General features: G+C 53.3%; 9 protein-coding genes across 9 annotated transcripts; 4 read left to right on the top strand and 5 right to left on the bottom strand.

Annotated features, from left to right (window-relative positions):
• Window positions 1–699: 699 nt before the first annotated feature.
• On the top strand, window positions 700–2,988 carry COCSADRAFT_95267 (uncharacterized protein; the record flags this gene model as incomplete). Its single annotated transcript, XM_007704263.1, has 2 exons — window positions 700–1,009; window positions 1,061–2,988. 2 exons carry the CDS (start codon window positions 700–702, stop codon window positions 2,986–2,988), a joined length of 2,238 nt encoding a protein of 745 aa, XP_007702453.1.
• A 335-nt stretch (window positions 2,989–3,323) lies between these two features.
• COCSADRAFT_173539 (uncharacterized protein) lies at window positions 3,324–5,469 on the bottom strand (the record flags this gene model as incomplete). Its single annotated transcript, XM_007704264.1, has 2 exons — window positions 3,324–3,458; window positions 3,511–5,469. The coding sequence occupies 2 exons, from the start codon at window positions 5,467–5,469 to the stop codon at window positions 3,324–3,326; spliced, it is 2,094 nt and encodes a 697-aa protein (XP_007702454.1).
• A 358-nt stretch (window positions 5,470–5,827) lies between these two features.
• Window positions 5,828–6,776, top strand: COCSADRAFT_162658 (uncharacterized protein; the record flags this gene model as incomplete). Its single annotated transcript, XM_007704265.1, has 4 exons — window positions 5,828–6,255; window positions 6,324–6,369; window positions 6,420–6,570; window positions 6,622–6,776. The coding sequence occupies 4 exons, from the start codon at window positions 5,828–5,830 to the stop codon at window positions 6,774–6,776; spliced, it is 780 nt and encodes a 259-aa protein (XP_007702455.1).
• Window positions 6,777–6,883: 107 nt separating this feature from the next.
• COCSADRAFT_228655 (uncharacterized protein) lies at window positions 6,884–11,891 on the bottom strand. Its single transcript, XM_007704266.1, has one exon. It carries the CDS (start codon window positions 11,659–11,661, stop codon window positions 6,991–6,993), a length of 4,671 nt encoding a protein of 1,556 aa, XP_007702456.1. The 5' UTR covers window positions 11,662–11,891; the 3' UTR covers window positions 6,884–6,990.
• A 632-nt stretch (window positions 11,892–12,523) lies between these two features.
• COCSADRAFT_147630 (uncharacterized protein) lies at window positions 12,524–14,467 on the bottom strand. Its single transcript, XM_007704267.1, has 3 exons — window positions 14,310–14,467; window positions 13,971–14,209; window positions 12,524–13,878 (listed from the first exon to the last, which is right to left on the bottom strand). The coding sequence occupies exons 2-3, from the start codon at window positions 14,027–14,029 to the stop codon at window positions 12,684–12,686; spliced, it is 1,254 nt and encodes a 417-aa protein (XP_007702457.1). The 5' UTR covers window positions 14,030–14,209; window positions 14,310–14,467; the 3' UTR covers window positions 12,524–12,683.
• A 183-nt stretch (window positions 14,468–14,650) lies between these two features.
• On the bottom strand, window positions 14,651–15,880 carry COCSADRAFT_38943 (uncharacterized protein). Its single transcript, XM_007703961.1, has 3 exons — window positions 15,830–15,880; window positions 15,435–15,683; window positions 14,651–15,384 (listed from the first exon to the last, which is right to left on the bottom strand). The coding sequence occupies exons 2-3, from the start codon at window positions 15,651–15,653 to the stop codon at window positions 14,962–14,964; spliced, it is 642 nt and encodes a 213-aa protein (XP_007702151.1). The 5' UTR covers window positions 15,654–15,683; window positions 15,830–15,880; the 3' UTR covers window positions 14,651–14,961.
• Window positions 15,881–17,756: 1,876 nt separating this feature from the next.
• COCSADRAFT_228692 (uncharacterized protein) lies at window positions 17,757–21,456 on the top strand. Its single transcript, XM_007704268.1, has 2 exons — window positions 17,757–19,140; window positions 19,195–21,456. The coding sequence occupies exons 1-2, from the start codon at window positions 17,932–17,934 to the stop codon at window positions 21,175–21,177; spliced, it is 3,192 nt and encodes a 1,063-aa protein (XP_007702458.1). The 5' UTR covers window positions 17,757–17,931; the 3' UTR covers window positions 21,178–21,456.
• A 482-nt stretch (window positions 21,457–21,938) lies between these two features.
• On the bottom strand, window positions 21,939–22,444 carry COCSADRAFT_228699 (uncharacterized protein). The gene has a single exon (XM_007704269.1). It carries the CDS (start codon window positions 22,330–22,332, stop codon window positions 21,949–21,951), a length of 384 nt encoding a protein of 127 aa, XP_007702459.1. The 5' UTR covers window positions 22,333–22,444; the 3' UTR covers window positions 21,939–21,948.
• Window positions 22,445–22,641: 197 nt separating this feature from the next.
• Window positions 22,642–25,093, top strand: COCSADRAFT_38945 (uncharacterized protein). Its single transcript, XM_007703962.1, has 2 exons — window positions 22,642–23,176; window positions 23,315–25,093. Exons 1-2 carry the CDS (start codon window positions 22,904–22,906, stop codon window positions 24,770–24,772), a joined length of 1,731 nt encoding a protein of 576 aa, XP_007702152.1. The 5' UTR covers window positions 22,642–22,903; the 3' UTR covers window positions 24,773–25,093.
• Window positions 25,094–25,311: the final 218 nt, after the last annotated feature.

Consider the following 25,311-nt stretch of genomic DNA (forward strand, 5'->3'; position numbering starts at 1 on the left):
TGTCGGAGTGGGAATCCATTTTCCCTCCCGGCATTCGCCACCTCTAACATTCTGGGAATCTTCGCTTCTTTTCTTCAAACCATACACACATGTAATCGTCTGAACTGCTCAGCACAAACACACACACACACCCCTACTACCTACCCTCCCTTAGTAAAGCTCTATCGTAGCCCCAATTGTAGGTTAACGGTGCTGGCACTGTCCGACTATCATACATAGCAAAAAATGCGTTACACCGACACTTCGGCCTCTATCTTTTCTCTTACTTTTTCCAAACGCCTTGCATGTGAACTGGAGTGAAGCCGCGTAATGCATAAAGTTGAGTGCTAACCATTTCTTTTTCTGCTCTAGGTCTTAGGTGATCAGTTCGGTGACCGGGGGGGGGGGGTTGGATTGTTCCTGATCAATTAACCTACCACGTATCTGTAAGTAGTAGTAGTCAGCCTGTCGGCAGTGCATCGTTCCTTTTTTGGAAAACATTCATGCTGTTCTAGCGTGCGGCGGCGCGCAACTTTAGCGAGCAATACCACTTCCAACCTGCATTTACACTTCGACTGCATCGGGCCGCCTCAACGTACCCTGCCCCAGCGTCCTAGCCTTATTTTTTTTCCTTCTGTTGCGCCTTTTTGCTCGTGTGCCCAGCCCAGCTCGGCGGACGGCGGCAGCGGCTAACTATTTCACTCACAATTCCCAGGCGCCATGGCGCAATCTCTAAATGTCATCGCGCTGATCTCGGGAGGTAAAGACTCGCTCTTCTCCATACTCCATTGTCAAGCAAACGGCCACCGCGTCGTGGCCCTGGCCAACCTGCACCCGGGGCCCTTGCCTAATGGCGAAGAACAGGACACAAACAGCTACATGTACCAGACGGTCGGCCACTCTGTAGTCCCTCTGTACTCGCAGGCGCTCGATCTGCCGCTGTACCGTCGGCAAATCACGGGTACAGCAGTCGATTCGAACAGGGATTATGCGGCGCCGTTGACATCTTCTTCTTCTCAGCAGACGCATGGTCAAAAACAAAAGATAGATCTAGAGGACGGGGAAGAGATAGTAGAGCAAGATGACGAGACAGAAGATCTTGTCCCATTGCTTAAACGCGTAATGCAAGCCCATCCAACCGCCAACGCCATATCCACCGGCGCAATCCTAAGCACCTACCAGCGCACGCGCGTAGAATCCGTAGCCCTCAGACTAGGTCTTACGCCGCTGGCGTACCTGTGGCAGTACCCACTGCTCCCGCCGTGCGAGCAGTCTGCGCTCTTGCGCGACATGCGTGCCGTTGGGCAACAAGCAATTATCATTAAGACGGCTTCTGGCGGGCTCGACTCTTCTTTTTTGGGGCTGGATGTCGCTGGGGGCCCGGCCGCTGTGGCGCGGTTGAGTAAGGCTATGGGGATGTTTGGGGATGAAGTGGGTGCTGGGGCGATTTTGGGCGAGGGGGGCGAGTTCGAGACGCTGGCGGTGGATGGGCCCGGGCCGCTGTGGAAAAAGAGAATTGGGGTTGAAGGGGAAGCGGTGGTATTGGAGGGGGGGCAGACGGTGCTGAGGGTTGTGAAGAGTTGGGTGGAGGAGAAGAGTGGAATGGGGGATGTAGCGGCGCTGAGGGTGCCGGAGGTGTTTGATGATGAGTTTGCGAAGGTGTTGGAATCGATCGAGGATACGACGACGGATGTTGTACCGGAGAGTACCACTACGCTCACCAACAACCCATCAAGTCGTACCCCCGTCTCCCTCCCTACAAACACCATCCGCTCAACCCCCACCCTCCTCACCATCTCCAACCTCACCTCCCCCACCCCCACCCCCTCATCCCCCTCCCACCAACTCTCATCTATCCTCCTCCTCCTCTCCCACCACCTCTCCAACCACCATGTTCAAAAATCAAACATAACCCACACCACCCTCCTCCTCCGCTCCATGTCCACCTTCACCCTCCTAAACCCCCTCTACGCCTCCTTCTTCACCGCCATCAACCCCCCCTCCCGCGTCACCGTCGCCTGCGACACCGCCATGCCGGAAGGTGTTGACGTGATGCTCAGCGTAATCGCGGAGCGGAGCGAAAAGAGAGAGGGATTGCACGTCCAGAGTATGAGTTATTGGGCTCCGGCGAATATTGGGCCGTATAGTCAGGCTGTTTCTGTCCCGCTGCCTACTTCTACTTCCCTTACCTCTGCGGGCGATGAGGATGCGGAGGAGGCACAGGAGAACAAGGTAGGAGACATGGTCTACATAGCCGGCCAAATCCCCCTGCACCCCGCCTCAATGTCCACCTACACCTCGCGCGGAGTCGCCGGCCAAGTCGTGCTTTCGCTGCAGCATCTGTGGCGGATTGGCGCGGTAAAAGGGGTACGGTGGTGGTGTGGTGGTGGTGTTGCTTACATCCCTTCTTCTAACACGTCCTCTTCCATTCACACAATCCAAAAAGCCTGGCGCACCATCCACCTATCTTCGCATCAGGACTCGCGTCTGCGAGAAGAGGATGCGCAAGAAGATGAAGATATAGACCCCTGGGACGCTCTAAACACCCACTCTTCTTCCTTCTCCGACAAAACACCTAGACACCGGATCCCGCATTACTCTGCTCTCCACAACACCAGTGCAGACGAGGCGGCGATACCGCCGTGTTTCGTAGTCCAAATCTCCTCTCTACCGCGCAATGTAGATGTCGAATGGAGCGCCATGGGCTTGACTTCTCTTAACATTACCTTTTCGCGAGATGGTGAGATGCTTGGGACGACAACAACGACGGTGCAAGGTAGCCTGGCACGATTTTTCAGCCTGGAATTGTCTAGGGAAGGGGATGTCAACGTATTAGCGGGACGGGAGTGGACGGTGGGTACTCTTTACATTTCACGGGATTCAGGGTTGGGGGAGCGGCTGGGGGGTGTTGTAGCGAAGGGAGGTGTGCAGTGGGTTCCTTGTGAGCGGGTGTGGGGGGAGGAAGGGAGGGAGGTTGGGGCTGTATTTGTGGGACGGGTGGATGAGTGAGTGGATGAGGGTATGATTGATGAGTGAGGATATGAGTAACTATACGATTGACGAAGTAGACGATTTAAAGAAAAGATCATTAATCGTTTCAAATCCATGAGCGTTTGAATTCCGTCAAGTCATGTCCGCGAATGTGTCTATATCAGACGTAAAGAACAACTAACTAGCCGCCATGCACAACAATCTCATGTTGTGTACCGAGCCCTTGCCCCAAAACGCCGTACGTTTTCCACGTGTATCTGTATACGTGTATGGTATAATACAAAAAGAAGAGAGGTGCTTTTGTTTTGTTGTTTCATTCATCTCGTGCATGTCATCTGTCAAGGGTATCATGTCTAGGCAATATTCCCGGCGAGGCCGAGAAAGAGGGCTTGAGCTGCGAGTTGCAAAGTCCAGATGCCCACCTTTTTTATTCGCCGCTTGCGTGTAGTCCTGTCCTCAAGGACGTCGCGGGCAAAGGCATCGTACATCTAAAAAGATTAGCACATCGTTGGGAGTGTCATGCTAGGGATTTCATCATACCTCTTTCGATACCTCCTCCATCAACCCGCTGTCGTACAGTGTCCAACTGCCGTCAAACTCGCTGACCTTCTTGACCACTCTGCAGTTGACTGGAATGAAGCTACGGCTCGAGTTGATGTATGCGACAATAGGCCGCACCAGAGCATTGTTGCCATACGAAATGTCCCTGGTGAAGATGGGAACGGCGGCACGGACGTCGTTGAGATGGACGCGCATATCCATGATCATGTAACGCGACTCCTCTCTTTGCTCAGCGTCAGAGTTAGTCTTGTCGTCATGATGGTGTTCATCAAAGCCATGGACAGCATGGTCGGAAAAGTGATGTTTGCGCTGCTGGATGACGGTGGCTTCGACCCGGTCGTACATGTCAGACATGACCTTGGCAATGCTGTCGTCATTGTCGTTGGGGAACATGACATCTGCAACAATGTCGACGTTCCCTTCGTGGATCCAGGAAAACGGGCCCTCGTAACCGCGGTTGAGATGGTCAATATTCAGACCGTCAATGCGTATCCGGCTGTGCTTCTTCCAAGAGCTGCCGTCCTCGGAGGCGCGACCGCTGCTCAATTGCGCACCTGTGTAGTTGTGGGTTTGTCGGGGATGAATGGTGAAGAGAGAGTTGTCGAATGATCCAGACATCATGTTTGCAGAGAGAAAGTCGTAGAAGAGCCATTGTTTCCGCAGCCTGGGAAGGTCACAAGAGAAGATGCTGACGGAAAAGGGCCGGAAGCCGTTTGGCTGGTACACAGTCACCAAGAGATCTTCCATCTTGAACGAGTCGAGTTCAAAGTCTCCAGGTTGGTGCTCGTGCTTGTACGACCTCGGGTCGACGCCTTCAATAGTGCGCACTGAAGTTCGGTCAACTACCCCGCGGATGCCCTTGATCTCAACATCCTCCAATAAGCCTTTGCCGTTGAACCACTTGGAAAAGGACAAGGTGATGTTGACTGTGTCGATGGAAATGTCGAACTGGGTGTAGTTTGTGTCTTCCTCTGGTTCGGACTTGGCCGGAATCCCATCATGTGCGCCCTTGCTATGCTGAACCCGAGCGGCGGCGGCAGCAGCTATCTCCGTATGCGAACCTTTGCTGACCTTTCCTGTGCCCTGTCCGGGGCGGCGCGAGACGAAGACATTCCGGAAGGAAATGACGCCGTCTCCCCACTTGGGCACTACGGCAGTCTCGAAGACGACTTTGATGCCCGAGGACTTTGTCAGATAGTTGCCAATCCACTTGCCAACAGTCTCTTGAGAAAAGGCAGTGTTGATGAGGAAGATGGTCAGCATGAAGAAGGTCGTGGTTCCCAGGATAATCCATAGCACGTGGGCGGCGATGATCCACGAGAAGAGGGCATATATCTCATCAGCATTGAAGGGACGAGTGCTCCGGATGGTGAGCCATTTGAAGTGGATCTTGATGCGCGACCAGAAGCCCGAGGCAGCGGCAAGCAGCTCAGCCTTGGTAGGGCGGTATATATGCGGGAGGTGATGAGGCAGGCGGTCGAGGAGGGGCTTTGAAGTGCCTGGAGTGTCGGCTTCTTGCTTTGGCTCTGGCTGCGAGGACTTTGGCGGCGCATTCGGCTGGGGCGAGAGATTGGCCTGCGGTGCCTGGCCAGACGGGCGACGCTTATTATCCGAAGAGGACGGAGTGAGTGAGCTCTTGCTGCGTCGGTCGCTGCGTGTATTCCTTCTCAGTGCGCGCGAGGCCTTTGACGAGGCGTGCCGGGTCCATGCCGCGAAGACGACCTTGGTGATGCTATGCTGGGCGCTTGATGTATAGGGTGAATTGACAGCGGGAAAGCAGGCTAGCCATGGCGAGGGCGTTGTGCGAGGGCGTTGGGTCGTGGATGCGGTCGAAAAAGCATGTCGAATGGGAGGGCAGGCAAAGGCAGCGCCCTCTCTCAACAGCGGGCCAGCGACGGGGCGCCACAGCAAGCCGAGCGTTCGCACATGCTGGTTCATGATAAGCGCGGCGGGCACATGGTCGACGTCTGCAGAGTGGGTGGGTGCGGACAGAGGGAGAAGAGGGAGTGAATGGCCTGGCTGTGTAGTAGTAGGTCACTAGGTGAGGTAGTCGTGACTGTATAAGGCTTCACGTCATTTCATTTGCCCAGGCATTTATTGATTTGCCCGCCCGCACAAGAGGGCGGCGGCAGAGGGACGCTGACCCTCTAGTCCGCTTTCGGCACACCATCCTGTCGCCTCTCCAAATTTCTTGACCAGCCCCACTCGTCGCGCTCGACGACACCAATTGACCAGACACCACCCGTACATACTGCAATATAGCGGGGAGAAATAAAGAAAAAAAAATATACACAACATGCCTGCTCCTACTGCCCTCCAGCGCCGCCCCGAAGAACTGGCTGACAATGTCGCCATCGAAGCCTCGTCCGTATCGCTGCCCACCGAATCTGACGGCGACCTCATCTCCATGAGCATCGACCCTATTGACGCCCCCAATACAACTTCGGATGCGCCCGAAGAAGACATGCCCATGGTTGACGAGAGCGGCAAGCCCAAGTTCCCCGCCGCCAAGTCGATACCACTCGCCTTCCGCCGCGAGCAGCGCAAGGTGCCCATTCCGCCGCACAGGATGACTCCGCTCAAGAACTCGTGGCCCAAGATCTACCCGCCGCTCGTTGAGCACCTCAAGCTACAGGTCCGCATGAACACAAAGAGCAAGAGCGTCGAGCTGCGCACCTCGAGCGCTACCACCGACACGGGCGCTCTGCAGAAGGGAGAAGATTTGTACGTTGATGTCTTGGGTGGAGCAGCGCTCTGCATATAGACTACAGGAATATGCTGACTCTCTGCAGCGTCAAGGCTTTTACTCTTGGTTTCGACACAGACGACGCTATCGCGGTATGTACACACGACCTTGTATTCGCACACAAGCAACTAACACCCTTTAGCTGCTCCGACTAGATGATCTGTACATTGAGACGTTTGAGATCAAGGACGTGAAATCACTCTCGGGTGAACATCTCAGCCGCGCCATTGGCCGTATCGCCGGCAAGGACGGCAAGACCAAATTCGCCATTGAAAACGCTAGCAGAACACGAAGTACGTTTTAATTCCTGTTCATGATTCCTCACAGCCTCTAACCAAAAACAGTTGTACTCGCGGACCAAAAAATTCACATCCTTGGCGGCTTCAAGAACATCCACATTGCTCGTGAGTCCATTGTCAGCTTGATTCTTGGACAGAACCCCAGCAAAATGTATGGCAATCTGCGGACCATTGCCGGTAGGATGAAGGAGAGGTTTTAGATGCGCAATAGAATTGCTTTCAGAAGGAAGAAAAAAAGCGGCATCAGGCATTTACATGGCGTTAAGGCGAAATGGATCGGGAACATGGCAGGCAAACAATACCATCTGACATGACTTGACGATGATTGGAAGACGATGGGCTAGCGACATTGCTATCATATGGCTATATACGCAATTTACGATTTCCAGATACTCACTATCTTGGTCCATATGATCAAGCCTTGTTCCTCCTCACCGTCCCCTTGACCCTCTTAACACCCTTCCCCAGCGCCCCAAACACAGTCGCAAACCCAAAGCTCCACCCCTTAATCCTAACACTCCACACAAAGAAATACACCAACGCCCAATTACTCACGCAAAACGCGAGGAAAATGCCAAAATCCCTCCACTTATCCCCCGCCGCAATATTCAGCGACGCAAGGTAATCATCGCCCACACTATACGCACAGTACTGGCACCCAGCCGTTGCATTCGGATTCACCAAGTACCCAGGTGCGGACTCCAAAAACTGCCGCGCATACTCCTGGCACGACATGCCACCTGGGGTATCGAAAACCGCCGTCTCCTTCTCACTACACTGAACCGGCACTCCCGTCATCGTCGCCGCCAGCACCCCAGCAATCCAGTATGTTGCGGGGTTAACATAGTACATCCAGTACCGCCAGAAAACCGGCATCATAGCAAACGGGCGTACGACCCCGTTGAAAAGGCCAAACATGACGAAGAAAAACGGTAAAACGTTGGATATAACAGTGAAGGAGGGGGCGAAGGCACAGATCCACTGGCCCCAACTCGATATGAAGAGGAAGAACAAGAGTGTCATGAGGAACACGTACCCCGCCGTCGCACTATCCGCCGGCAGACCCGTAGGAAAATACCAGAGGAGAAAGTACACGACGCTCGATACCACCGCCCCGGGTACCTCCGCCACAACTTGCGCCGTCGAAAACGCAGTCCACCCATATATCCTAGAAGGTAGCTCGCGGGCGGTCCACAAAGCCATATTCGAGTAGAACTTGGGGACTACGCCGTTGACGATGGTGGGCGGGAGGAGCACGATGAGGAAGATGGTAAAGAGTCTGTTCTGTAGGTCTGTAGTGCTGGTGGCGAGAGAGTAGAAGGTGAAGCCGTTGAAGAGACCGAGGATCAAGGAGACAAAGAGTTTGGAGTAGAGGTACGAGGGGGAGCGCCAGTATTGGGTTAGGGTGCGGGCGGTTAGGAGGCGGGTTTGGGTCCAGGTTGAGGCTGCGAATTCGGTGTCTTCTGCGCCTGCATCTTCGTCGTTTTGGGTGGGTGGAGAGAGTTTACTACGGGAAGACTTTATGGTTTCGATTTCTTGGAGGAGCTGGGCGTTGTTGGGGGATTTGAGCCACTCGTCGTTCCAGTCGATTTTGGTGCCGTCTGCGCGCTTGATGGGTTTGGCGGCGGTTTCGAGGATGAATTCTGCGACGTTTTTGCTGGGAGGACAGTGGACGCCGCGGGAGCCAAAGTAGTCGATTACGTCTTTGCCGTTTTCGCCTACGGGGCCGAAATAGAAGGTGTTGCCGCCCGGGTTGAGGGCCAGGATCATGTCGAATTGCTGGATTAGGACGCTGCTGGGCTGGTGGATGGTGCAGACAATGGCTTGGCCGGCCTGTGCGAGCTTCTTGAGAAATTGTACAATTGAATACGCAGAGTTGCTGTCGAGACCACTTGTGGGTTCATCGAGGAAAAGCAAGAGTGAGGGCTTTGCAGCAAGCTCAACTCCAATGGTTAGACGCTTCTTCTGCTCGACGCCCAGGCTCTCGATTAGCGCATCTTGGATATCCTCGAGTTCGAGGAGTTCGATAATCTTATCGACGTAGTCTAGCTTCTCTTTCTGAGGTGTCTTCCTGTCCTGTCGCAAGAGAGCAGAGAACTCGAGGGCCTCGCGAATCGTGGCCGTGCCGTCATGAAGATCCATTTGCTCGCAGAAGCCAGTTCCGCGTTGGAATGCTTTCCCCAGATCACGGCCATCGACAAGAAATTCTCCAGAAACCACTCCAGTTGTCTGTCGCTGTGAAAGGGTGTTGAGCAAAGTCGACTTGCCCGCACCCGAGGCACCAACGAGCGCAATCATGACACCAGGTTTCGCATATCCGTTGACTTTGTTGAGAAGTTTGCGCTCTCCTCCCTGATACGGAACGGTATATTCGACATCTTTCCAGGTAAAGACACTTTCGCTGCTTGAAATGACCTCGAGTGCCTCTTCCTCATGGGCAGTAGTGTTGGAGCTCGACACCGACTCACCAGACACCACCTTCTCTTCATCCGTAGGGCCATCTTCCTTGACAACCTTCTTTGCACGCTTAGTCTTTGCAAAGATCAGCGCACCCCCGCCAGACTTTGCAAAGGAAATCGTCTCAGTGGCAATTACTGTCACCAAGATATACAGCACAGCGAAGGCTACCACAACGCCAAAATTACGCCAAAGATTTGCCCGTGAGTAGTTGAACGACGCCTCGAGGTAGTCTGCACCGGATACTGATCTCGAGTTCGGCGTTGCACCTGTTAAGCTGCATCCTTGGAAAGCAGGGTCAACGTCGGGACCCTGAGGCACCAGCTGGCTGGGAGCACACTCCATCGTCCGGTCGGAGAACTCGTTAGTGAGGACAGCTTCAAAGGAGTACCCGACCGGATTGACCCAGTATAACCATCCGAACCAAATGTATTTGCTTAGCAGCTGCGTCTTGGGGATAGCATAGCCAGTGTAGATGATGAGGAGATTGAGTGCGAGACCAGCAAATCTCACTGCATCATCGATAGTCGGGGATAGAGCAGCAAACATGCGGTACAGCGCGGTAACGCAGAATGTGGTGGTGTAAATGAAGAGAAAGTAGATGAAAAACTTGGAAACATCGGTGTCAAGACCATTCATGAAATACATAATGATCGAGAACGGAATGACCTGCGCAAGCAACAGGGGAAAATCCTGCACAACGCGAGCGATGACCACGGCACTGGGTCGGTAAAAAGCGTAATCCTCGTGTCTTTTGACAACGTCACGTCCAGACACTGCCTTCATAAGCTCAGACAGCTGGAGCCAGCCGAGGAAGAGAATGGAAAAGAAACCAGAACCGCCACGGGTAAAGGCACCAGAAGTATCCATAGCTTGGCCATAGAACAGTGACCCGACGATAAAACTGTTGGAGATGATGATGAAGAACTTGGTGTAGAGCGTCGTCTTGTCGCCCCAGGTTAACCAGAATTCTCGCTGCGTACAGGCGATGACCTGGCGGAAGAAGGAGACAGTGAAGGGCGATTTTTTGCGTACAGTCTTGCTCTTGCTCTCGCGGACGGCTCCCTCGAACTCTTTGGCATCCATATATCCGCTTCGCTCTAGCTCTTCTTCATACTCCTGCAACTCCCTGATTACGCTCTTGTATGCCTCACTCTTGCGATACGCCTTTTCGAGTTCCTCTGGCGTTTTGGGTGCCTTGCCCTCAAAGCCAGAACGGAACTGACGCTCGGTGGGGTCGGTTACTGCAGTCAGGAAATCGGCCGTGGTTTGGCGCTCCGGACACTTGAAGCCGAGGTCGATGAAGTACTGCTTTGCAGCACTTGCTGGACCCTGGTAGATGCATCGACCAGCGTCAATGACCATGACTTTGTCCATTAGCTCATAGATGCCTTCGCCTGCTTGATAAAGAGTGACTAGCGTTGTGCGATTACTCATGTCGGTCATGATACGCAACGACTTGGCGTAGTCAAGAGCAGTACTCGCATCGAGACCCCTAGTACTGTTATCCCAACAGTTGACCGTACTCTTGGTGGCAAGAGTCTCGGCAATTGAGACACGCTTTCGCTCGCCTCCACTGACTCCTCGAACGTACTCGTCTCCCACCTTTGTGTACTTTGTGTGGGATATACCAAAAACTTTGAGGAGTGCCTCAAGTATAATCGGAATCTCATGCTTCTCATGCTTCTTGGTCTTGTTGGTAAGGGCAAACTTGAGTGTCTGCCACACATTCAGGTCAGCCATATGAGAGTCGTCTTCTGGGTTGTAGTTGACTTCGCCCCTGAACTGTTTCCTCTGCTTGTCGGCAGGTATACCGCCATACGACACCTCACCTTCGACAGCAGCATAGCTCTCCCGGTTGTTAGCAATGACTTTGAGAAAGGTTGAACAACCAGATCCAGGTCGTCCTAGGACTAGCATCATCTCTCCATCCTTGACAACGCCGGAGAAGTCATGAATCAAAGTCCGCATATGCTTGTTCTTTCCAAACTTGAGTGCTGGAAACAGGTTTGTTACAATGCGGTAAAGATCCGGACCAAAAGTTCCCAGGATAGCATCGGGCAAGGTTCTCGCAAAAGATGCGGTAGATCCTACGCCCTTGACTGTGAGGTTCTTGTAGACGACGCCAACCTTCTTGGCTGATTGACCATTCTTCCGCTTCTCAAAGTGTCCTTCGCGCATGAATTGGCCAAGTTCGAAATCGTCTTCCTTTTCGCTAGCGAGGGTGCCTCCAATATCACCAGACTTGTCGTCCTCCACGTCGCCTGTGTCTTCCTCGGCACGGGCAACCGACCCTCGACGTTGGGTCTGTCGAGCGCTGATCCTACTAACAGTCCGAGATAAAGCATCTGATCGATGCGATTGGGCTCCGCGTGATCGCGACCTGGACAATGAGGCAAGCTCTCCTCGGAGCACCTCGAGATCTTCTGCTGCGGTCTTTGAGTCGAGCTTTCCGGCGTCGCGTTCGCCCCATGTTCCCGCTCGCTCAAGACGATCACTATCGGGGCTCTCGTCGCTTTGGCTACCAGGAGTTACTGCTTCTTCCCTCCCACTGCGAAGATAATCATCGTCATGCCATGGGTTACGACGATTGTCTCGTTCCGAGGGTGGAATGGAGGATCCCCACATTTTCAGGCCTGTAACGAAAGGAATTGGGTATCAAACCGCTTGCTCAAATGAAAGTGAAAAAAGAGTTGCAACAATATCGCCAAAGTGACCGACTGGAGGCGCAGTCATAAGTACACTTGCAGATGAAGAGTGCTGACAAAACGGTGTACACTGCAGGAGCAATGTTGACCAAAGAAACTATGTGCCCGAGCTGGGCATCTCAAACCAAAATTTCCGCATTACACAGCAAGAGGCAACGGAGATAAGCAAGCCATGTCGTCATGCGCAGATTGGCTCCATGATTAACGTGCCTTGCCGAGGAGCTAAATTGCGAGGTGCACCCACTCTTCTCACCGACCTCGCACGCAATTCAAACGTTGGAGGTCTAACTTTTTCTTGCATTACTAATTCACCTTACCGCTGTAGGCAAAAAGGATACTGAATATTCCCCACTAAGGAAGGTGTCCCTGCGTATTTGGCGTAGACGCGAGTCACTCTCCACCCGTATAATGTGGGCCGAGTGGTAAAACTGACAAATGTGCCTGACCTGGCATGAAGGCTGTATGTTCGAAATGTGGGATGTACGGTACCCCTCTATGAAGTCCCGAGCCGATGTTTCTAGAGTACTCTGCAGTATGTACACACATACATGGCCTTGCATGCATCCTGGCATGGAACGACCCATCCGCGGACTAAGCCTAGGATGTCGATCTTGCCAAGACTAGTAACAGCGTTGTCTTAAGTCCGACGCCCGTAGGTGTACCGGCGACAACATGTTGCTCGGTTGTATCTCCGTGTCGCCTATAAGTAAGTATGCATGCCTATCGACTTGGCATTCTGCTTTGAAAAATGTCCACTGCAAAGTAATCAGGCACAAGTGTATTGCCGCGGCAACTCTCAACGACTCGCACAATGTGATTTGTAATTATAACCATGCAATAGAGATAATATTCTACCTTAAGGGGTATTCGCATTTGAATGTAATCATCGGGTTGTACGTGTTGATTTCGGCTGTCCTCCTCCTAATCGAAATATTGTCCAGTTTACGGCTTCTTCTCGATGAGCTGAGGGATATCCTCAGGCTTGTTCTTGCCCTCGAGAATGTTGTAGACTGCGGTGAACAGGGGAAAGTCGTCCTCCATACCCTGGGCCTTCAAGAACTCATTGACCTCGTAGGCAGTGCTGGTACCCTGCAGCTTCTGCCCATTAAGCTCCGTCTGCTCAATCTCGTCAATGGGCTTGCCGCGCTGGACAGCCATCTTTGCGCAACGAAAGTTTCGTCCACCCATGCATGATGTCACAACATCAGCAACACCGCAGCTTTCCTCGGTGAATGTGCTGGTGCGCGCGCTCTCTCCGAAAAAGGCCTTGCCGAACCTGACCATTTCCAGAATGCCAACACGCATGACAGCGGCTTTGGCATTGTCGCCCCATCCCAGACCGTCTACAAAGCCTGCTGCAAGAGCAATGATGTTCTTCAGAGCACCACCGAGCGACACACCCGCGACGTCGTTAACAATGTGTACATGGAAATAGGGGCGGTGGAAGAGCTTGCGGACGTTTTCGTGCGACAGAGGCGGGTACTCGTTAGGCAAAGCAGTCAGATGCGCAGAGCGCTTGCTGGGCTTCGACTTGCTAGGGTCAATCAGGTCGACGTGAGAAGTGAGGTCAACCTGAGAAGCATTGGGCGAGCCACTTGGGGTGGGATGGCGCGAGTCTAGCGGCGGCGGGTCGTATGCCACCGTAGTCTCGGAATACTTCTCCTGGGCAATCTCAGATGCAATGTTCGCACCTGACAAAGCACCGCAGTAGATGTTGAGCGTCATGCCAATCGTCTCCGACATCAATCGGATGCCCTTCTCGCTGACATCCACACCCTTTGTGCAGCAGATGGCTCGCGCATAGGGGAGGATCTTTCCGACCAGTTGCTGGCATGAACGCGCAATGAATTGATGGGGCAGCACAAAGATGAGCATCGTAGAATCCTTGCACGAGGCGGGGAGATCGGGATTGGCGATGACGTTGGATGGGAGCGTGATGTTTGGGAGGTACTTGACGTTCTCATGGACCCTGTTGATGAGCTGGGAAAGCTTCTCAGGCTGATCCGAGCCGCTGTAGTGACGCGAATCCTTTGGGATTGTGTACTCCTCCTCAAACACCCACATCTGCACTGTTTCTTCAAACAGAGAGGGGTGCTCCTTGACGTTCTCGGCGACTAGTTTGGCCATGGTGGTGCCCCTATACTATCAGTCAGTCAGTGCCCCCCGCTATCGAGTCATCTTGCATAGCTTCAAAGCACAGCTAAGCACTTCCACATGCTAAGTACGTACCAGTTGCCGGAGCCGACCACCGTGACTTTGTGCTTGCGACCAACACCGAGGGATGCCATTTTTGTGTATTCGTGTCTCACTTGGTGCAGATTGTGGTTGCGTAAGAAACTATCTGGCACGACGGTGCGTTTATATGGGAGTTGCAGGCAACGAGGGGTGACGTGGAGAGGCAAGCGCGAGGCAAGCGATAATAGTTTCCCAAATTTGTTAAGCGCCACTTTTGCGGGTTCCTATAATGTCTTTGCACAGTCAGTATGAAAAAAGAGACAAGTTTTCAGCCGCACAGCAGCTTAAATATCACAACAGTATACGAGCTGGGGCGATAACAGGCAGACTGACCTCGGCAGCTTGTGATGCGGCGTTGCCGAAAGCTTCAATTGCTATGGCCCAGGTCCCAAGGCTGGCGGTCAGGGCGTTTTTGACAGTGGCACTGGACTTGGCAACAAGTCGTCGAGCGTGGGTATGGATCTGCTTATACGGATGTGGATGTCGACGGGCTAGAGAGAAATTCGGTATCTTTGCGTCATGGGATCTGCAGCGTCGGACCTGCGGCGTTTGCTGATCAGCAGAATATGCATGACCGACGGCCAATTGCGTTCGAGCAGAGACAGCCAACTAACAACAAAGTCCCAATGACAAGCATCACCAGACGACAACATACGAGAGCACAGGTGCAACATGGGGCGCCGTGGGGCACAATGTAAAAGTAGCAGTATTGGTAGTATTGGGTATTACAAGTCGTGTGTTGCTTCATAACATCGCATTAAGTATCCTCCGAGAGCGATCGCAACCACCATCAGCAGTGATGAACAAGAAAATGCACAAAGATAAACAGCCAAAGCCATAAAACGCCAACGCTAACACGCTGACGAAGATGAGCCCTCTTCAGCGAATGTCCCCACATGGTTGTGCTGATAGCAGTGACGAAAGGCCATCTCGTCACCGTCCAACAGGGACCGGCCCGCGACCCTTTTAGTGTCCTGTTGTTGATTTACAAGGCCATTCCGAAGAGGGCAAAGAGGCCACCAGCGAGAGCAGTGGTGCCGTAGAAGGCAAGGTTGGTAGCAGCGCCGGGGGTAGGGGTGCTGGAGGCAGCGCTGCCGGAGGCATCTCCAGTCGAGGCGGGCGAGCCGCTGCTGGTAGCAGAAGGGCTCGACGAGGCGGACGAGGATCCGGAACCAGAGCCAGAGCCAGAGTTACCGGCTTCGGTAGCCTGCTCGATGGTCTTGTTGCCGCACAGGCTGTCGCGAGCCTGTCCGCACTCAAATTGAGCAGTCGCATCAGTGCCAGAGGCAGAAATACAGTTGCTGTACCAGACAAGGCACATCTGACCGGGGACAGTCTGCTGGTACTGGTCCATGACGCTGGTGACATCGGTACCGTTACGGCACTTGCAAGAGAACTCGAGAGTGGACTGCACGCGTGTTAGCATTTGGTACGCGCATGGCGGGACACGCGACATACAGAATCGCACTTGTTGCCGTTGCTAGCAAGCGAGCCGCGACCACCGCAAAGCTCAACACAGGTGTTTTGGTTGGCCTGGCACCATGACTGCCTGTCGTCCTGGTCGATCGAGTTTGCGGGAACAGAGCAGCACTGGATGGGAGTATTGAAGGTGGTGTTTTGCGCAGACACGAGCCCGGCAAGAGCCGAGGCGGCGGCGATGAAGGTGGAGGAGCGCATTTTTGTGGATGGGAGCAAGAGTATCAATGTCTGAGATTGAGCGGCGTCAGCGGATGGCCGGCAGAGGGATAGGAGTGAGTAGAGCAGGATGGTGAGGCAATATACAGCAGCAATTGCGCAGGCAATGTGCGCAGCGTGTGTTGGCGGAGGTCAGTGGCGACAGGGAGGGCACTTACAGCGGGATGTATGATGCTGGTTTGGTGGAACGGATAACAGAGGCGGGTGTTGTTGCTGGGGGGAGCAGGAATATATGCTCCAACGCACGGGCTGGAGGAAGACGGCTAGTCGGCCGTGCTTGCCTACTACAAGCTAGGGCCATTGTTTTCAAGATACGCTCAGACGCGGCGGAAAGTCGACCTGGGCATCTTTCGCCAGTTGCCCGTTTGCGCGCCAGGAAATTGCTCATTTAGTACACACACATATGGGGCATTGACCCTGCCATCTGCCCTCGCCCTCGCCCTCCAAGCTCCTCCGCTGTCCTGTGTAGCCATCGCCATCTCCATGAGGCAGACGGCGGCTTTGCGCGTCGGACATGGTGACGACGTGTGTACTACACGGCGGCGTTGGTTTCAGGTGTCGCCAGTCGCCAAACCCGCCACGCTTCGGATATGCGCCTGCAGGTTGGACCAAGGCGACCCCGCTCAACCGTCCGTGTCTGCCACTGTCAAGTAGTTACTGGCGCTCCCAAGGCCCCAAGGTGCATCTATCTGACGGTGCCATGCCGCGCCGGCCCAAGTGCGTTGCGCTGCTTGGTTGGGGACGGTGACGGAGAATCAATGGCTCGCTGCATCCCTGCACAGTGGCCGTGCTCTGCATCCGTTGTGCAAACCCCATCTATTACTGACACATCCGAGCTCCACGCCTGCACCACACCGCACCACACCACCACACTGCAAAAAAATAAAAAGAACCGGGACGCCTGCCACGTCGAGTCAGGTCAGATGATGCGCCGTTTCACTTTTGGCGGCCGAGAATGGCAGCAGAGACGGGCAGACAAAACACCAAGCCACAGGCAAGATGCATGGCTGCGGGAGCCTGCCCGTAACGCTGCTGTTACTTGCCTACCTAGGTGGACCGACGTTGCTTGAACCAGTTGCCGCCAACCAGCCTTAGCATGAATAGCGTATTGCCAGTCCTTGCTGGGTCGCTTGCATATCCTCCCTCGGCCCGCGCAGAAGAAGGATGCACTGCGCATCCCACCCGCCCAATCACGCGCCGCGCCCCAGATTGCCCATCCAGGACGCATGCTGTTTTGTTATTGTTGTTATTGCTGTTTTCGAGCCATGGCCATGTCACTGTACACCGACTGAGGGTTCATCTCCACACGCTGCGGATCCTCTCTGCCAAGCACTGCAGTCAGCACGAGGAATGCCACTCGTCCAGATAAGGAACTGCATGTACCTACATACACATTCCTACATATCCAGGTGTAGTGTAGCACACGCAACCCCGAGGCGGTGACTGTGGGGTGTGGCAGTGACAGTGCGCGTCCACATGCAGCCATTGGATGCGGTTGTACCTATAGCATTACCCCAGAACCGCAGTAGTCTCTAGTGACGCATGCATTCCTCGCCAGCCGGTTACGTGGCTGGATCGTGGCGCTACGGCACTCCATCTCCCCTCACTTCTGCCGATGCGCCAGCCACCCAGTATTCGATATCTTTGCCAGCAAACAATGGGCATGATACCCGCACCAGGAATCACTTCACACTTGTCGTGTGAGATAAGCCCATGTGGAGTTATCGCACGGGTGGGGGCTCTGTGCTCCACGCAGCGGAATCCCTACGAACCCGACCTCAGTCAAAGCAACCATCCCTTCTTTCGGCTGTAGTCGTACTCTAGGGTGCAAGAAAAACAACCAATGGAAGAAAATCAGCACACGCACACGGCCACCGCTGACAGCTCGTCGAACATATGGCCCGTGCATACACTATTATCACCACCGCCATGCGGCATTGCAGTCCCTCACACAGTGCACTGCTGTTTGTTTTTGTAACCAACAATTTGTTCCCTAGGTTTCGAATTCTACCTTTTTACTGCACCCCACTATATCCGGGGCTCGTATTATGCCAAGTACTCGTAGGGGCTTTCCCCATAAGCACCGGCTGCAGAATCGCTCCTGCCTCTCCGGCCGAGATGATGTCACGACTCAAACTTGGTCTATTATTCACCTCAAACTGGTGCAGGTTTGCACACATTCCCATGCACTCTCAGGCTGGCGCATCGACACTGCAACCATCTACAATAACCTCTCCGCCTATTGGCGGCCATTTTTCCAATGCAGAACAATTACTTTGTCTGCACCCTGGGCCAGGCGGCTGCCCTAAACACCAGCCCGAAGTCGTACCGAAATATTAGCGAATACATCCATCAGCAATCCCAGAACCACCCCTTACTCCCTGCCGTTGGCTTCCCCATCCCCGCACTAGATCAGCAAGAGTGGAGTTTCAAGGTTCTCACCTTTGCAGACGTTGAACATGCTGTTGGTGTCTTCGCCTCACGTCTCGCAATTGCTCTTGGCCCCTCACGAGAACCACAGACTGTTGCTCTCCTGTGCCATAGCTCTCCTGAATTCCTCTTCAATTGGCTAGGCTTGATCAAGCTGGGACATGCCGTCTTACTCGTAGCCCCCCAATGTCAGCCGGCTGCAATATTGCATCTTTGTACCTCGTGTCAGGTGTCAGTTCTCCTTTACGACGAGGCCCATGCTGAGCGAGCGGATCAGTCGGAGGAACTAGCAAAAGAGCAAGGACTGTCTGCTTTAGAAACAAAGCTGCTACCAATAAGTGCTTCGGAAGACATTTGGCAGGTTATTCAGGAACAAGTCGAGGATAGCATTGAACCACTGCATATCGATCAGGGAGCAGTTGCATACCTGCATCACACTTCTGGAACCTCGTCTGGCCTCCCAAAACCCATCCCTCAATCACATCGCGCAGCCATTGGCGTGCTTCCGCATCTCCCCAAGATACCGGCTGTAGCTTCGTTTACTACGACGCCACTCTACCATGGAGGAATCGCGGATTTGTTTAGATGCTGGACAAGTAATGCCTTGATTTGGCTTTTCCCAGGCAAAGAGGTGCCCATTACAGCACGCAACATTTGTAGTTGTCTGTATGTAGCCAAAGTATATGCAAAGACAGAAGGGCTTCCCAAGGTCAAGTACTTCTCATCGGTCCCGTATGTGCTTCAGATGATGGAAGCTGATGAGCGAGGACTGGAGCTGCTCCAAGAAATGGATATTGTAGGCGTTGGGGGTGCAGCCTTGCCAACTGAAGTTGGTGATCGTCTTGTCAGGAAAAAAGTCAATCTCATTTCACGGTTTGGAAGTGCAGAATGCGGCTTTATCCTATCATCGTATCGTGAATCCTTTGTAGATCAAGATTGGCAGTATTTGAGAAACTACAACCCACCAGAACTCGTAGAGTTTGAAGAGCGTCAGGGCGGTCTGGCTGAACTTGTCATTAAACCTGGGTGGCCACACATGGTACCACCCACAACTTTACACACAGTATGTAGCTAGTTGCTAATTTCTACGCAGGCAAAGCGGAACCGACCTGACGGATCATTCGCCACGGCCGATTTGTTTGCGCCGCATCCTACAATCAAGGACGCTTGGTTGTATCATTCGCGAGCAGATTCCCAACTTACTCTCATCACGGGAAAGAAATTCGATCCAGCCCCACTTGAGGATGCTCTCGCAACATCCCCTAACCTAGATGGTGTCCTCATCTTTGGCAACAGCCGGTCATTCCCAGGTGCATTGCTCCTGCGGTCTAAACAAGCGAGTGAGATGACAAACGACGAATTGCTCAACTCCATAAGGGAGCAAGTCACGAGATTAAACAGTGAAAGCCAAGATCATGCCCGAATACCCTTCGACATGTTGATTCCTATTCACTACCAAGACCAACCGCTCGAGAAAAGTAGCAAGGGTACCATAATTCGAAGGTCTGCAGAAGAACGGTTCCAAGACGTCATCAATCATGCATACATCGCGCAGGATTCCGACACTGCCCCCCAGGTGGCCGATGAAGATCTACCTCAGCACTTGACGGATCTGATTCAGAGTCTGACAGGACAATCTGGACAGCTCACAGAGGATATGGACCTGTTCTCTTATGGTGTTGATTCCATTGCGTGTATGCAGTTAAGAACGCGTTTAAGACGGTTGACCCCGAACATCGAGGGACAGCTACCAATGAGTGTGGTAGAGGATTGCGGTTCGATTCGGCGACTGGCAGACTATGTGTTGCGAAAGAGACATGGAGAAAGTGAGGCGGGAGAGGAAGACGAAGAGAAACTTATGTTAGACATTGTAGAGCGGTATGGCTCATTTGAAAAGCCAGTCTCCGGTGTATCTGCCAATGGACTGCCCGAGGAGAACCAAGGCAGTGATATTGTAGTGCTGACTGGGGCCACTGGGGCGCTGGGTGCGCATATTCTAAGTCTATTACAGAAAAACCCCACAGTCACAGCAGTATACTGTCTTGTCAGAGGAGCGGACGAGACAGCAGCGAGAGAACGTGTGAACAAAGCGCTGCAGCAGCGCAGCCTGATTGACCTAGGTCCTCCTGATGCCCCAAATACCAAGATCAAAGTAGTGCCAGCGCAACTAGGGGAAGAGAATCTGGGACTAGACGACAAGACATACGATCATCTCGCGAAGAAAGCGACTTTGATTGTTCACGTTGCATGGACCGTCAACTTCCGTCTCAAACTGCGAAGCTTTGAGAAAGACAATATTGCTGGGGTGCGAAACCTTCTCAACCTTGCCTTAAAGGCTCGGCGGTCGCAGCTTCCTTGCTTCTTGTACTGTTCCTCTACCGCAGCAGTTATGAATAGCTCCCTGGATGACGCAGGCAAACTGCCCGAAACGCTTAGCTCCAGGCCCTCTTCAGCATCATCCCTGGGCTATTCTCAGTCCAAATGGGTGGCGGAGCACATTTGTCTCCGAGCACACGAGCAAACAGGGCTGCAGGGGCGTATCGCAGTTGTGCGTGTTGGTCAGCTCACTGGTGACTCGACTACAGGGGTGTGGAACACAAAGGAGGCTTGGCCTATGATGCTGAGTACGGCGAGGCTGATCAATTGCCTTCCTGACTTGGGGGATGAGCCTTTGGACTGGCTGCCTGTAGATGTTGCTGCAAGAGCGTTTTTGGAAACGCGCGACACGCTTGACGGAAGTGACTCAATGCCAGTCTACCATGTGTTGAACCCACACCAAAGACCGACGTGGCATCAGATGCTGGAGTGGCTGCAGAAGTGGGAAAACTTTGACATTGTCACGTCAAAGGAATGGGTAGAGCGACTAGAGGAGTCTGGGGGATCGGAGCATTCTGCCTTGAAGCTCTTGGGATTGTGGAAGGCGTCATATGGTGGTGAAGCCGCCGAAGCAGGGACGCGACCACAGTTCTCTATGACGAATACAAGCAAGAAGGTACCGACGTTGAGAGATACCAAACCACTGGACGAAGAATATCTGGGGAAGATGTGGTACTGGATACAGCAAAACGTGCACTGATACGTAGTAACGTACTTAGATGAGGAAGATAGAGTTGCCAAGGGGGATAGTAGTATGTCGTGGTTAAACCTTATTTCCGTCTCTCGGCGTTAACAAGGGACCCTGGCTGCCCGTAGACGTGGTAAGATCCGAGTCCGAGGTCGACGATGCAGAGCCAAATTCAACTTTTGACTCTGTTCAATCAATGACTGCATGCCCAAGTGGCATTGGCATGCGTCGGGGTTCCAAGTTTTCGTGCACCATGTTACGTATCCATCAGCTCACTGTGATGCGACGGCAGAGTGCGTTGGTTAGTACGGTGCAGAGTAGTATGAATCGTGTGTACTAGATGAGGTCCACGGTAGCATGTACATAATGTGTAATGTAGCACGCGGCTGAAGCACAAAAGAACCCTCTGCAAGGGAAGCTGAGCCATTCCTAAGTGCTCACCGCCGGTGCCAGTTTAGTTTTTGTTTCTTTTTCTTTTTTTGCACCCGCACCCGAGTAACGGTTAATGTAACGAGATGGCTATGTGACGGGCCGGCTATGATGATCGGTGACGGTGACAATGACCAGAAATGAGTCAGGGCTGTGCATTCCCTTCCGTCCCGTTCTCGTCGCATAACGGGGGCGGAGCGCAATTCCACCCCGACCTCCGACGTCCTCTGCCAAGCCAGCTCCCTTTTCCAACCGAGGCGCAGGAAGCAGCCCTTGTGAGATTATGGGGTCCACTGGGCGTAAAACGGACGATCCATTCATCTTTTGTGGTCTAGCGGAGGGCTTCCTGTCACATTAGGCACCCATTTTCTGCGCGTGTCGGCCGTTGGGTTGGTGCACAGCGGACCTGCTTCGAGTCACCCAAACAATGAGCATGACCTTGCATGTGCATGTGCAACGCGAAGGGCGGGTCCTGTTAGTGCTGGCAGTCGGTGTTGTTGTGAGAAGGTTAGAGAATGATGTCAGCATACTACTACTAGTAGTCCCAAGGGTAAGAAGAAGAAAAGAAAAAAAGCTTGGAGCCCTCAGCATGCTTGACCGGTAGCGTCGACGCTTGCGGGGCGCGCGCACTCCGGCCCACGATCCAAACGAAACGCTTAATGAAAATGGAGACAGACATGGCCGCACGATCGATGCGCCAACGAAAGCCTTCTCTTCATCGCTTTGACTCGTACACATAGCCTTTCAACTCATTAGCAGCCGAACAAATAGCCCCCTGGCGATGAATTCGTAGTGCAATCTGCAAAGCCATCAGCATGAGCCATGCATCCGCGGAACGACAATTGGGCCATGTGGCTTACAACCAGGCAGCGAAACTACGGCTATCATCGCGCGCCGGACGAATTCCGCCGCATTGTAGCCGAAGGCGTTTGCTAAGGCCCTCTAGAGAGCTTCTAAACTCCGTTCACTAGAGGCCCCTTCTAGGCCTTTCGCGAACGAGGTCCGCACGACTCTGGGCGGTACGACAATGGAACCCGTCCCGGGGCTCCTGCCATTCGGAAAATCCACTTCTGGGGGAGTGTATCATGACTCCTTTTTCTGCCTTCAGCCCCGTAGCGAGTCGTTGGTATAACTAGAGGCCGTCTCCTTCCATCCTCTCCCTGCTCTTGCCGGTTACATTACGCCCTTTTGTTTGCCACCTCTTCGCGTGCACAGTCAGATTAACTTGCGCAAACAAACTAATAAAAGTACACATACCTCTCTGCTCTTTCCCATGAGCGACACAAACGACAACCTCCGTCCATCCAGCATGGCGGACTCTGAAAAGACGGCCACGCCTAGCGTTCAGAACACCACAGGCAAGGAGAACAAGGGTCCTGTCGAGACTGTTCTTCCTGCATCAACAGCGGCTGTCGACGCCGCAGCCCCTATCACCGGTACTGGAGAGAAGAGTTCGCGACCTAGCTCGGTAGCCAGCCCAACACCAGAAAACAACGACGAGGACGACTTCGAATACCCGACCAAATGGAAGCTGGGCGCCATCACCGTGGCATTGTGTTTGAGCGTCTTTTGCATGGCCCTGGTAAGTCTAGTGCAATACCCGTTAGCCCCTTGGTTCCACTACTTTGGTACAACAACGGTGATCGACGCCACCTACTTACGCATATGAAATCGGCCGCCGATCGATCTCGTCAACGTCCGCTAACACGCACATGTATAGGACAACACCATTATCGCAACAGCCATCCCTCGCATTACGGACCAGTTCAAGGCCCTGAACGATGTTGGCTGGTATGGATCGTCGTACCTCCTTACCACGTGCGCGACTCAGCTCATGTACGGTAAATTCTATACCTACTACTCGATCAAGTGGATCTACCTGACTGCCTTGGCCATCTTCGAGTTCGGCTCGCTCATCTGCGCTGTTGCGCCAAACTCGACGGCGCTTATCATTGGACGTGCCATTGCTGGTGTTGGTGCCGCTGGTATCTTCTCAGGAGCCATCTTGATCGTCTCGGTGACGGTACCGCTGCGCCAGCGTCCTACGTACATGGGTGTTATCGGAGGAATGTACGGTATCGCATCCGTTGCTGGCCCGCTGATGGGCGGTGCCTTTACTGACCACGTCAACTGGAGAATGTGCTTCTACATCAACCTTCCCTTTGGTGCCATCACGGCGGCCTTTATCATCCCCTTCCTCCAGGTTACCCGCCGTGGTGGAAAGGTCCAGGCTACATGGCGTGAGCAGATTCAAAAGTTCGATCTTCCCGGAACAGCTTGCTTCTTGCCCGCTATTATTTGCTTGTTGCTCGCTCTCCAGTGGGGTGGCAGCAAGTATCAGTGGAAGGACGGTCGCATCATTGCGCTCTTGGTCCTCTTTGTTCTCCTCACATGCAGCTTCCTTGCTATCCAGTGGTGGAAGCAGGAAGATGCCACGGTTCCTCCTCGCGTCTTCCTGAACCGCAACGTCTGGGGATCTGCATTGTTCGGTGCCATGCTGGGCGCTAGCTTCTTCATCATGGTTTACTACCTGCCCATCTGGTTCCAGGCCATCAAGGGAGCTTCGGCAACCAAGTCTGGAATTATGAACCTCCCCGCCATCCTCGGCCTCGTCATCATTTCGATGATTGCTGGTGGCGCTGTAACTGCTATTGGTTACTACACGCCGTTCATGCTCCTCTCGTCGGTCCTCATGGCCATTGGCGCCGGTCTGCTCGCAACGATGGAAGTCGACAGTGGTTCCCCGCAATGGATTGGCTACCAGTTCATCTTCGGTGCTGGTGTCGGTTTCGGTATGCAGCAGATCCTGGTTGCTGTTCAGACAGCGCTTCCCGCAGAAGACGTTCCCATTGGCACCGCTACCATGATGTTCTTCCAGACTCTTGGCGGCGCTCTCTTCATCTCTGTTGGCCAAAACGTCTTCACCAACCAGCTCATCAAGAACCTGGCCAGCATTGTGCCCGATCTCGATGCCAGTATCGTACTTCGCACCGGTGCAACTGAGCTCAAGCACGCTATTGACCCTGAATTCCTCTCTGGCGTGCTTTCAGCATACAATAAGACGCTTACCCAGACCTTTTACGTGTCAGTTGCCTGTGGAGCGGTCTCGATTTTTGGTGCCGCATTTGTCGAGTGGAAGTCGATGAAGGGCAAGCAGATCACCATGCATGCTGCCTAAGCGGTCCACGCTACAGGAGAAGAATGATATTTCGAGACTTATAGCCTGATAAATGAGCGCCTCTTACTGGCGTCACTCATTGTAACGATACCCCCCCTTTTTTTTGCCTTGTCAAAAATATGAGCATCTAGTAGCGAGCATGGCGTCGGCGTTGGTTTTGCTATTAGGGAGGATTTCTTCTTGGTAGATTGCAATAGATGTACTATGACGGGGTAATTGGCTCTCGAGGTGGACGTGGTGGATTATGGCTCTTCACTCTTATTTACAAGAAAAGAAAAGAATAATTTTAATACTACATTTGCAAAGTACCATCGATTAGCTCTAATACTACAACCGGCTATCCGTGTGGTCCGGCGGAAGCAGAGACGAGCCGGTATCCGAGGACAGCAAGTGACGTCAGCGTGGTCCCTTGAGTGCAGGTGGGTGCAGGTGGCAGATAGTGTGGCTTTTCCACTCCCGCATGTCACATGGAGGTAGTTTTCCCTATCAGGCGGGGCCAAGAAGAGGGGACTAGACAGTAATAGACAGTAGTAAACGAC

The sequence above is a fragment of the Bipolaris sorokiniana genome, assembly GCF_000338995.1.
Source record: "Bipolaris sorokiniana ND90Pr unplaced genomic scaffold COCSAscaffold_11, whole genome shotgun sequence".
Classification (NCBI taxonomy): Eukaryota; Fungi; Ascomycota; class Dothideomycetes; order Pleosporales; family Pleosporaceae; genus Bipolaris; species Bipolaris sorokiniana.